The 13,291-nt window shown below is 35.2% G+C and overlaps 1 protein-coding gene and 1 long non-coding RNA gene across 2 annotated transcripts in view; one reads left to right on the plus strand and one right to left on the minus strand.

The window, feature by feature from the left end:
* LOC142977793 (uncharacterized) overlaps positions 1-13,291 on the plus strand; it is a 236,264-nt gene that overhangs the window by 66,994 nt on the left and 155,979 nt on the right. The gene's annotated exons all lie outside the window — the stretch shown is intronic.
* Positions 1,030-13,291, minus strand: part of LOC142977792 (5-hydroxytryptamine receptor) — a 98,102-nt gene continuing 85,840 nt past the window's right edge. The window contains exons 4-6 of the mRNA XM_076121881.1: positions 7,452-7,585; positions 3,670-3,779; positions 1,030-2,260 (exon numbers count right to left, since the gene is read on the minus strand). Of these exons, the coding sequence (XP_075977996.1) occupies positions 1,339-2,260; positions 3,670-3,779; positions 7,452-7,585 (1,166 nt within the window). The 3' untranslated portion in view covers positions 1,030-1,338. The remainder of the gene's footprint in view (positions 2,261-3,669; positions 3,780-7,451; positions 7,586-13,291) is intronic.

A 13,291-nucleotide genomic window follows, 5' to 3' on the forward strand; every position in this document is an offset into this window, starting at 1 on the left:
TCATATTTTTTTATACATCTTCTATAAAATAACAAATTAAATCGCTATCGCTTATCCACCATATCCGCTCCCAACCATTTTTCAAGGCTGTCAGTGTTTGAGGAAAAAATGTATAGAACGTACGGCTTCAGCGGTTAGAAGCCTACTTTTGTTTTACTTTCACACTACGACTTATAGTTTTATAGTATAGAATATAGCGCCATATTGCCAAGAGTTTCCTGATCGATTAACCTTTGTATCAGAGAATATTGAACGTTTGTAGTGGAGTAGTTAAGGTGTTCGTTGTGTGTGGGTGGGTCGGAGGTTCAATTCCTGGTATGAGTACTGCTGTGAAGATAATATTAATTAATATACTGTTTCAAGTCTAGGAGTCCCCACAACATAAAATCGATTTCTTTTGCGTCGAAAAAAGTTGTCAACAAAAATGGGAATCAGTGGTGTAATGTAATCTAAAGGATCAAAATAGGACGTATTTAATATTTTCTTGCAATGTTACAATATTTGTGTAATTTTGTTACGATTAATTGTTCGGGAGCCACGATGTGTCTTTCACTTAAAAGGATGTTGAAGACTGATTCTGAACCTTTTAGTAGTTTATATCTGTCAATTTGCCGTCTACTTTCTATTTTATTTGATTGTGCGTCAGTTGTTTGAATTAGTGAACGAGTTTTTAGCTAGTCTTGAATAGGGTTGAGAGTATAATGGAATTTGTAATGAAGGCCGGAATAAATGTTGAAGCTCTCCCGAGTATGTATTCAGCCAAGAATTTATTGACTTCTAGTAAACCAACCAATAAATTGGGTTGCATTAAAGAAGATCCGACCCAAAATAAATTGGTTTCTAAAATACTCTAAGTAGTTCCCGAGATTACCTTAAATATACAGATAAAAGCTTCCCCAATATTGACGGAGGAATAAAGAAACCAAACAAAAATAGATTTAGAGGATTTTCTAATTGCCCCCGATATCTCATGAACGGCTTTTCCCCGAATAAACAGACTCGTGTAGAAGGTTTGAATAAAACAGTGAATCTGATATAATTTAAATATTTATTTCGTAATGTCACTTGAAACAACACAAGAGCGGGCGGCGGGGGCGCCAGGACTCACGAGCGGCCCCGTCGCGGCTGCATAGACTATAACGCGTAAAAAAAACAATTTGTCAACATCATCTATCATATACCTTTATATTATTTACAATATATCACCGAATAAACGTATTTACACTATCTACTTAGTATGTATAACATACAGAAAGCGAAATATCATACATATAGGTTGAGTAACATAGTCCATAGGCGCTCACGCCCTCAATTATATACATAGTAATGACATTTTCGTTAGAATTTTTTATTCCGGCCCCGCCGATGTGTGCCGAAGAGAATGCGCGCGAACGCCTGGCGGAAGTCGGGGCTGAAGATCGTATATATAACAGGGTTTAGGGTCGAGTTGAAGTATCCTAGCCACAAGAAGAAACTCGCTAAGTAATCACTGATAACACACGTTTGGCAAATGGGCATTACCAACGCCATTATGAAGAATGGAAGCCAGCAGAACACGAACGCTCCTGTGATAATGGCGAGGGTCTTCGCCGCTTTCCTCTCCCTCTTAGCTTCTAGGGATTCTTTCTTTTCTCTATGAGTAGGAGCGGGGACGATGGCTCGCTCGGTCTTCGAGCCGTTAGTGACAGTCGAGGAAGACTTTTCTGGTGACACCGAGGGTGGGGCTTTCTCGTTGATCGTGAACGCAGTAGTCCTTGGCTCCTCGTCCAACGTATCAACAGTCGAGGTACTTTGTCCCTCGGTCAATAACAACGCAGCAGCCAGCGTCTCGGCGCGAGTCCGCTGGTTGCATTTTTTAAGGTTCAGGAACCGTTTCTTTACAAATCTCCTGTCTCTCGCTGACTGTACAGGTCTGCCTGAGGGAGGGGCACCGTCAGCTGAAGTAGGACGCGGTGGAGGAGGTTCCCTCCTTCTTCGGATACGTCTCCTGGCAGTCTGGAAGATCTTCCAGTATAGGATAAGAATAACCGCTAGTGGCACGTAGAACGTAGACATTGTTGCGAAGATCTGATACGCGAGGTCTTGGCTGACGAGGCACTTTTGTTGCTGGGTGATTCTGGCGAGGTAGTCAGGGTCCTTCCAGCCCAGCTGCGGGGCGAGGGATACGACGAGTGCGGCGCCCCACACCAGCACGATCATCGTGAAGATACGCCTCTCGTTTCTTATGTGGATGTAGTCCACATCAGTCACAGCCCAGTATCTGGAACACAGACAAGTTTCAGTAAGGACATCAGTCTATTCAAGCGTGCTCAGTAATTGATCGGTTCTTGGAAATTTCTTAAGTCTGGTGTGAATTTTCCGAAAGTTGGCTCATCAAAAAAGTAATTTAAGTATTTGACGGGACGGAACTTTTAGCTTCGAAATATTAGAAGTCTATACCTAAACATAGCGGGGGAGTGACATCAGTTTAAGTTTTTTCCTTGAAGTTTGTCCTTATTTTAAGAATATTGGAAAAGCTACGTTTTCGGCACAGATTTCTGTCTGCACGTACAATATATTTTCAGTTAGTGGACAAGGAAATCCTTTGAAGTAGTTGGCAAGACGATCAATCGTGGGTAGTGAGAAGTTATTTACATATGCATGGCACTGCTTGCTATTCCACGGAACACGATATTCAGTGAAATAACGAGATTTGCGTATTCCTTGACCATACTGCTATACATACATATATGCATTAAAATAAAGTGATTTTGTAGGGGATTTAAAGTAAAGTTTGCGAAAAAATGACTTCTTTGATTTACTTAGCAAAAATTGGTTAGATTTCGATATAATACGAAAAATAAACGTAAAATTTAAATAAGTAGACCTTTATTTTTCATAAGTAAATCCATTTAGTAGTTCTATTTCGATCAATTATACAAATTTCAATAAAAACTCTATTTTAGATATGATAAACTATGCCAATTTGAATAAATTGTAATGGAATCTATAAAGAGATTGAAAAAGTTCCGTATATTTTTGTCCGTCGGTCGTTAAGCCAAATCGTCCAATTCTCCCTCATCTGATTTATTGAGGTCATTAAATTGTTAAGGCTATTATCATTCTACGGATTTCTCGACAAATTTTCAACAAACTGAGTAAAATTCCGATGTTTACGTCACTTCGACATAAATGACGTCAAATTGTGGAATAGAATTCCTCGGTTCGGGAATTATGCAATTTTATTTTATTATGAAACAGGACACTTAAATAAATATATGTAACGTAAATACATGTATGTAGGAAATGCTAGAATAACTGTCCATACTAAACATATACTACTTTGATTTACTTGAATTTTATGCTCTTACTATTATTGTGCATGCGTGTGTTTCCGACCGAGTCTACTACAATAAAATATATAGGTATTGTGTCGTGTCATTTTATAACTAGATTTCTCAGTTTTTACTTTGCGAAATAACGTCAAAAAATTTTTTGAGACAGAGACCGTTAGTACATTTAAAGTAGTTCCACTACCTATGTAATCACTCTAAACTAAAGCTTTACTGTTAACCAAAATCGTATTGATAAATGTTGGAGTATATTACAAATAATCTCTTTGGATTGTTGTATAACATTCTACGCCAGTCTATTGCCTCTATGAAATGTATGAAAGCTTTGTTATTTTACCTGTCAGTAGCAATAGCAACAAGATGTAGGATAGAGGCGGAACTGCAGAGCACGTCGCTCGACGTCCACATGTCACATAGTTCGGGACCCAGGATCCAGCCTTGACTAACCTGTCAGGAAAGATAGATAAGTTAGAAATAATATTCGGTAACAACGTAGCAGTAGTCCTTAATAACGAGGAAAGATAGACAGATTAAAAATAATATTCTATAACAAAGTAGCAGTAGTCCTTAAATAACCCGTGAGAAAAGATAGATAGGTTAGAAATAATATTCAGTAACCAATAACAGTAGTAGTAGAAAAATGTCTATTCATTATTTATTTGTCTTAGTTTTAAGTGACTTTGTAATTCGATATAATTTTTTTGCCTCAGCGGATACGATGTTTATCAGTAATTGGTCACACAATTTAGAACCTCAACATATTATGGCCGTAATTTGTTATCATGTGGACAATGCTTTGCATTATTATCTATCATGAAAAGAATCATCAAAATGTTTTAACCTAATAATAAGTTATTATGACGTAACAAACTATAGGCAAAAAGCAAAATAAGCACCTCCTTTTTTATTAGTTTAATTTAGTTCCTACACCAAATTCCACTTATGGAAGGCCGCACAGTTGAACTAGAATCAAAATTCTAAAAGGCTCTTAGCATATATCATAAGGGTCTTTTAATTCAAGAACAAATAGCCTTCAACTTGAAATATTCAAACAAGTTGATTAGTTTCGTCGTATTCTTCACGAAATTACTATTTTAATATTTAAGTTTTAGTCTCGGTTTGAAGAGAAAAGTTTTTTACGTAAAAAATGCGGGTCGGGATCTTTAATGAATTGGATGGTGGATTTATATTCTGAAGGAATGGTTTAGCGTAGACTATTGTAAGAATATTTCTTTAAAGAATAGATGAATTTGTATGGAAGAAATTCTTTGGTTTGTTAAATCTAATGGTAGTCGTTAGCAGATCGATTGTTTGTTATAAGAGTTGTAGTTACAATGTCTTTTTGAAAAACTAAATGGTTGATTTTTCATTCATCAGATAAAAAGTTATCTTTAAGATTGATTTTATCATTTCTGACTGCAGAGAATTTATCAAAAATCTTAAATTAATCGGCAGGTACTAAGTCATTATGCTTTGTGGCAGGAGAGTCCCACATAATTCTATATTAGCCAAGTACAGAGAGGCATTAAGTCATTCGCAAAAAAAAACTTAACATCGACATCAACTACATTTTCACTATTTTTAGATTTAAATAGGTATGTGTTTCATTCGAAACCCGCTTAACCATTTTCCGATAGGGCACGTTGGCTACCGTAATCACTATACAATAAGTACCAACGTTCAACAGACCTTCATAAATAACATCACTAATATTCCCCGTCCCCAAAACTTAAACACCTACAATTTACAACACATCATAAATGCATATCAGCATTTCCTTAACATACATAATTTACCCCAGGTAAAACCCAAAACCCAATGTACCCAAAGGGTTCTCAGGTATGCACACAGGGTAAAACAACATCAACTTAGCAAATTACATACAACTAGTAACTTGGACAAACATTTGCTCAAATGTTTGTGCGAAAATTGTTTGATGAGTGCATTGTTAATTCGTGGGATTAAATGTTGTTCAACTTTGTTGTGTTAGGTACCAACGTGTAATGTTTTCTTTTTGTTGTAATTATACAAAAAATGTTTCGTCAAATTTGGTTTAGGTGCCGCTGTGACAACCACTTTCCTAGGATTTGTTTCAGTTGTTTCTTTAGGTCTCATCGTGTGTTCTTCGCATGATTTTAAACTCCACGACATATTAATAAGTATATTATTTTTGATTCTAAACGTATCAGAAAAAAATATAAAAACTGACAAAGTCCTTTAAAAAAATCGTACTGAAAAAAGAATACTGTGAAGTTAGCAATACTATTCGTAATTTATGTAACCCGCACTTACCACTAAATTTGGAATATATATTATTTCTGTGGCATTAACAAACACTATCCAAAGAACTTAGAACTAAGAACTCCAAATAGTTTTAAGAAAAAAAAATACAGATTTTTACCACAAAACCTTTTTCGAGAAAGTGAAAGGGATTGCCAGTAAAAGATATGACAATATTTACATTTTGAGTATCTATAGTCGAACCATTTTATACAGAGTTGGGCTTCGTCGTAAAAAAATGGTGCGTATCCACACTTATATGTAAGCTCCAATCCATTTACGGATCCTATTGATTGTGTGTCTTTTAAGCCATGGCTTTTGTGCGAAAATACACTTTATTTATACAACCTTAAAGTACACATTCGTATGTATATCGAACGAGGTACTGTAGATTTGCAGAAATTCGGGAAGTTGTCATAAATCTAATATTATGTGGGCTCCAGTGTAAAACAGGAATGGGAAAAATAACGCGTATGTGTTCTGAATGTTAATTTCCTTTGAACGTTTATCGTTGATTTATATTATGTGGAATTGTATTCATTTGTTGGATTAAGGACGTTGTTGGTAATATGGAAAGAAAGGAAAAACATATTTTTGTCATAAGGCATATTTCCGAAGTAACGCGTTTTGGTTTGCAGTAGCGATATTCGCTCCCCCTCGTAAGGTACTATCGAGAAGCAAAAGTTTGATGTTTAATAATAATATATGTAACGAAATTAGTTCTCCTAGAGTCCACTAGGGGCGCTGTCTTATTTTATTTAGATTTTTTTACTTTACAACAGTTTGCAGATTCCAGGTTAGCAGTTTTTAACAACAAATTGAATTGTGGGTTCGAATCTAAATGAAAATTTATTTGTATGTGTCAGCAGTAGGTGTTTCGAATCTATCAACACTTTAGGGCACTTTTTTCTCATAGTCTAATGGAATCTTTCTTTGTATCAAACAATTTCTCAAATAAAAAGGTCCCTCTATAAATCTATTTATCATCTATTCACCTGCGGTCAGTCTGATTAGAAGAATCAGCAGTTTCTTTTAAAATATCCATTGATACATTCAGCACTTTTCAATTTATGAAGCGTTTTTTTGCATACAAGTCTTTTTACTATGGTTTTAAAATATTTATGACTTGAAATGCTAAGTAGACAATTTAGTGAAAGGTAGAGTGATCACATTTGTTGAAAATTAATTTAGTATCTTGGTATTTTTGCTGTGATTTATGAATCTAGAGAGGGGCTTTATTGTGGGTGTATTAATGAAAAAGTTAAAAGGCCTACTAGTTTTGAGAGTGCGAGTAATTTCAAGAAAATTTTCTACGTACTTAAATGATATTCTAAGTTTGGAATGTGCATACAAGTTTACTGAAGATTGTAGATGGTAAATTAGGCACCTAAAAATATCTTATTTAACTTAAAATTGTAGATTTATATCGCCAAAGATCGCCAAATGCAGTTTGTGGTAGTGTTTTGAATATCTGATATTACGACTTTATAGGTATACCAACATTGAGGCTAAGTTCATATGATCGCGCGGAGCCGCGTGGAACTTTCGTCCGAGCGGTACAGGATCGAAGTAAACAGCTAGTATCGTTTACATCACTTCGCAATATCGCGCGTCGTGCTCCCATCCGCGCGCTAGTTCTTGAACCGCGAGAAACCGCGTGGTTTCTGTATACGTTCTGTATGCGGTGATGTAGACAATACTAGCTGTTTACTCCGATCTTGTACCGCGCGGAACTTTCGTTCGTATGTACGTTTTAATATATATTAGAACTTACGTTTCTAACAATGAAAGAAATACAAATCAAATAAAATATATTATTATTGATATTGTTAGTGTTACCTCATAAACAGCACCTAAAGGCATGACAAGACAAGCGACCATGAGGTCAGCGACCGCGAGCGACGCGACCAGGTAGTTGGCCACGTTCTGAAGGTTCCTCTCGATTATGATAGCGGCTATTACGAACACGTTACCTGTGGACAGACAAACAACATGGTTATATAGCTTTTGACATATATAAGACATGATTGTGGAAGGAAAATCTAAAATTCTTCAATTAATGAATGCGGCCAAATAGGGTTGAGATTTCAGAAGGTTCATACAAATATAATTATCATTTTGCTGTAACTTAAGTAGTCTTGATTTGATATATTTTTATAAATTACATATTAAAATCTTTTTCATTATCACTTTATGGAAGCGAAGGCTTTACAAGCACCGACTGTCCGGAGAGGGTTCCATGCCTCTTTAGCCCTTGCCCTACGATGGAAAACGGACACTCAAAACTTGATTTGAATGTGACGCCACGCCTGTCAAATATACTATGTCAAAGTGTTTACAGCTTCTTGTCGCCACCAGCCACGTAGGACACACACAAGTATCGAGAAGCGAGCATTTGATGTTCTCAATGTACTGGAAAAATTAGTATCTAATCTAAATCTTTTAGACATAAACTTATACATAGCTGGTTGTCGATAGTACTTAGTAGAAAACGTTCTTCTGCACTCATGCAAGGTAGTAGTTTTTATCACGCGTTGCGTTCGCAGCATCGCGTCTATTTCGTCGCTTCAATGCATTTACGAACACAACAAAACGAAGTTTGTATCGCTGGCTGAGTTCCGTAGTTCGCGGTGTGAACCGTTGTATGAAGGCACGGGAGTTACGAAGCATATATGAAAGTAGATTCTTTTGCGTTTGTAATATAGCCTATGTGACAAGTGCTAGTCAGTATAAAGCTGCAAATACAACTAATACAATTGCATTTCCTCGTGGTATTGTTTAGTACTAGTACATAAGGCACCTTTAACAGCAAAAAAAAATTGCCGCGCTCAAACCTTATGTATGTAAGATTATTTTTTGACCCATAACAGTCCGTGATCAAGCTGACGTTTAAATATTTTAAGAACTTTAAATTATCTTAGCCACAATATTGTAAATAATATTGTTTCCTCAGCATGAGTGTCTATCGGGGAAAATCCGCCATTTTTTTCAGTATTTAGTATCAAAAATCTCTTTAATATTCTTCACAATAAACCAAATTTTAACCTCAAATAAGTTAACCAAACATATCACAAACACACCATCAATTCCGTCTACTCCAAATAACTTCGTCACCGAACAGTCGTGAAACAACAATATAGTAGGTAACCCACTTTGTACAATATTATCTAGAACAATATATCCTAAGTTGTATGTCCGAAAACTTAGCAATTCATTGTCAGATATCACTTGAAACGAAGCGGGAGAACAATAAATCAAATAAGGGTAGGATTTTGTTAAACAGATGGCGATTTTAAAGCAAGAGAATTTATTAAAAACTTGTTACTTTAATTTTCTTGTGACATAATCAGCTGACTCATGAAGTTTGGCGCGAGTAATCAAAAAGCTACTTACCAAATTAAACAGTTATGAGCTAAAAATGCAAATACAGCAAATGGGTAGAGACCTATTGAAATCATATTAGATAAGAAAGATCAATAAGGAACGGTAGTTTTCAAGAATAGCAAACAGTGAAAAAATAATTTTTAAGGTTCTTTTGGTTCACATTATTCTTATAACAACGACATTAATATCATTAACTTTGTCTAGTTTTTTTAAACAATCTAGTTTTTTGTTTAAAGTTTCATAAACTACATAGGCCTAAGAAGTCAGTATTTCCAGCTAACAATATACCAATATCCATATTCCTACCAGTTTCTATATTCCTTTAAAATTTTCCAGTCCATTGCAGTCTCACTTCGGTACACACCATAACAATAAAGTATTGAACCAGCAAGCCGCAGTTAAGAGGAAGCACACGTGGCTTATCGCAGGTCGCTCAAAGAGCTCCAGCGGCTTATCGACTATTGTCTGAAGGTAGGCCGGCTTGAGGAGACTGTTCACACCTTTGAACACCATAACTGTACTCTGAACGTAGGTACTAGGTATGGAAACAAACTAGACATGCGGGCGTATAACGTATCTCAGTTGACAACTAGTTTACGTCAAATTGTTGGCCACTATTTAATATCATGCTGCTTTGACGTAACGTGTCAATCATTATAATCTACGGGAGAAAACAATGTACAGCTTAGTGACTTTCAAATACTTGTCAACTGAGATACGTGATAGCCCCCCTGGACTGTTATAGTGACTAGATCGTATGCAATGCCACATCACGCTTATTAATATAAACACTGGGTCTTCAGTGCGACAATTTTAATCAAGTCTCCCGGGACCAATACGTTAGTCGGTAAATATCGGGTTCTAAATAAGGTATAGTAATTTTTTTAATTTTCACCGCACATAACATTCGCTGTGCGTCTAAGTAATATAGCCAAGTTGAATTATACCCAAACTAAACCATGATTTACCATATACAATGTTAGTTCCATGTAATATGAAGCGAGTTTGTTGATAACACTGACATGATTGGCACGTTATAAAACTCCGGACTAAACTTAGAAAAACTTGATAGCACTTTGTTTTAGTCGGAAAATAGATAAGTATAAAATAAGTTAAATAAATCAATTTTAATTGATACGTAAGCTGTCATAGTACGCAATAGTGTAGTGGACAGGCTCCTTTAGTCCGTACAGCGTCTAACTCTGCCTTGCGTAATTTCCTATGAAGTTTGTAGATTAGAATGTGGAACTAATAGCGTTGGAGAGGTCAGTGAACTTTATACGATCCCTAATTTCTGACATTATAAAGGTGACGGTAACTTTGTCTGTCTGTTACGTTTTTATGTTTGAATAGCTGAAGAGAGTTAGATGTAATTTAGCAACATGATAGATTGCATCATTAAGAAACGAGCCTCCACATTTTTTGAAAATCCATTGGTGACCCGAATACTATATCTAATCTGCCGGTTTGTTATTTATTCAAGACTCATCCTCTACATCACCTTCGTTGAAATTGATTACAAGAGATATAAGAAACACAGAAACAAAAAAACTCATTTTTTATTATGAATCTCCAATGTTAAATTTAATTGTGTTTATAATTATAGAAATAAAATATCAATTCAACTCAATTTATTTTATGATATTACTATAAAGATATTCTAATCGCTCCGCTATCAACCACGTCTTTCTAAAGGCTCGGTCTAAATCAAATTCACTAAAAGCAATAAATCATTGACGACAATAGTCCGTCTGAAGCGACGCTCACAACTTTACAAACTTCAACTTTAATATAAGATAATTCTATTACGTACTGTGTGCAGTCACATGAATTTGTTAGAGAATATAATTTTAGGTTTTAAGGTCTCATATATTCTAATGTTGAATGCTGAAAGATTTATAGATACTAAATGACTGCAGTTGTAATTTAAGAAAATGAAAAAGACAAATTTTCAATTAAACAGCGTCACGGATTCCCAGGCTCTGCCTTGGTATCGATAGTTTCACATTTATAATTACTTCGAAATACGCGGAGGGCCTTGATACTGATACTTCTCCAAGCGAAAAATCTCAATAGGTTATTGAAACTTTATAGTGCCAAAAAGCTCCGTGTAACTTCTGTCAATATTCTAAACTAGACTACATTAGAAAGTTAGCTATCAATAATTTTACATGGAAATTAACAAGCGAATCTTTACTATTTTTAAAGACCTTATTGAATGAATTACGTAGTATTTACTGATAAATACTCCAGTAGCGCTACTAGCGGATTTTGAGCGAACTAGTTTTATGAAGTAAGTTTAAAGGCAAAATAAACAAAAACAGTTAAATTGACGAAACTCCTTTTTTGAAGTCGGTAAAATACTACGGAAAACGATACGGTATCTCCAACTGTCGAGTCGTATTGAATCGTATTGATGTACATTGTTGACCCGTATGTGACATAGTGCCGCCGTCCCATACAAACGACATGACACAATACATTGTACGATGTAGATGAGAAATGGTCTGATTTCTATGGGGCAATATGTGTATAATGCAGTTTATATAACAAAGAACTTGATAGGATGATAGGGCAAAGTTCAGGGTAAATTAATTTATTTTGAATGGAGTTTTCAAATAACAGACATTTTTGAGAAACTTTTTTTTTTACATCACGTCTGTTACATCCCTGAAGGAGTAAGTAGAGGGTTTTGTTCCGCATGTTCCAAAGCCCATGTAATAGGGCCCGAGCTTATCGTTATGTACCAAGTACTTAACAAAACTCCAGGGCTATTTGTATTGAACATTGTAATATAAATTAGATAGCACTTTGATCGACGAGAAATCTGAGTTATCATCGCTACCGTTCACCACAGAGGCATATGAGCTGATGCTTTAAATAATTAAAGATCACTTTAGTTATTGATATAACTAAAGTTTTTAGTTTCTTACTGCATACATACACTATGTCAAGCCTGTTGTACCAGATAGTGTAGGCAGAGATATATACATAAAATACACCCACTTTTTACCATTAACCTTAACAATAATATTAAGTATATTACTTAAGTCAGATTCACATAGAAAAGCCATTACAAGCCCATAGAGTCTATCTTCTATATAAAGAACGAATGTTCAATACATTTGTATCGAAGTATCGTAAAGGTAGCTTCACTCGGCAGTCGTAGTCTCAATACTTCGTTCTGTTCACTCTCAGATACGAAGAGATTTCTACAACCGTATGCATAGAAGGTACGGTGATAGTGTTAGCGATTTATTTAGTACTCTAGTGGTTAAGCCAGCCTTCGTCCAGTTATACTGTGTCAACTTTAATAAATTACACACTGAAACTTTTCTTGAGAATAATTCTAGCTATTGGTGAAATCCACATGGAAATTCGTTCAATAGATTTTGAGTTTATCGCCAGCATACATAAAAACGCGGCGTTGGGATTTATTTTTACAGTATGTAGTTATAATGATTATTATGTATACACCACACTTCAAGACTATTTTTAGTAGACAATAGGATGTTTATTACTGAATTTTGGATAAACTAGTAAACATTTTTTAATACTGGGCTCATTTGTCAAAGCGATATTTTGAAAATGAACGAAATTGTCTACTTTTAGTTCTTCGGCTATGCCGGACATGTAGCAGAGAATACGTATTCATACATAACCTTGGTTTAAATGATATTTCAGAAACACTGAAAATTCTCGTACACATAATTTTATTATCGTTGAATTATATTACATCCCTCAGGCCTTCAAAACATAAAATATGTACACCAAACTAAATGCCAAGGTTAAAATAAATTTCAACTATCCCTAATTCATTAAACTAAACCTGAAACATAATATTCATAATTCACAACACTATTTCATAAACTAATCGATTTATAGCCATATTGGGGGCACATAATCCTACCTAAATAACCGTACAACACTTTAGGGGCCCATTAATATGCCCCACTAAACCTTTTAGAGGGTATTATGATCATTTTTACTGCATCGACCTCGTCTCTCTGATTGTTTCGCTCAGCCAAAGCTAAATTTTTAATCTTCGTTCGTGCTAAAAGCTGAAATGTAAGATTGTTCAGTTTTCAACGAGTTGAATTACTTAGGAATCTCTGAAATGGGAACGACATTCCTTTTTGTATGTCTGTTTGTATGGTAGAGACGTACTATGACGTACTACGTTCAAAGATAATTTATAGCGAACGTATTTTTAAAGTGAAGAATTGTCTTAATATGTAGTATTATAATGCAACGGGTCTTAAACACTTAATTTTTTTTCCCTTATTTGTTTACCG

This window comes from Anticarsia gemmatalis, chromosome 13, assembly GCF_050436995.1.
Source record: "Anticarsia gemmatalis isolate Benzon Research Colony breed Stoneville strain chromosome 13, ilAntGemm2 primary, whole genome shotgun sequence".
In the NCBI taxonomy this organism is placed as follows: Eukaryota; Metazoa; Arthropoda; class Insecta; order Lepidoptera; family Erebidae; genus Anticarsia; species Anticarsia gemmatalis.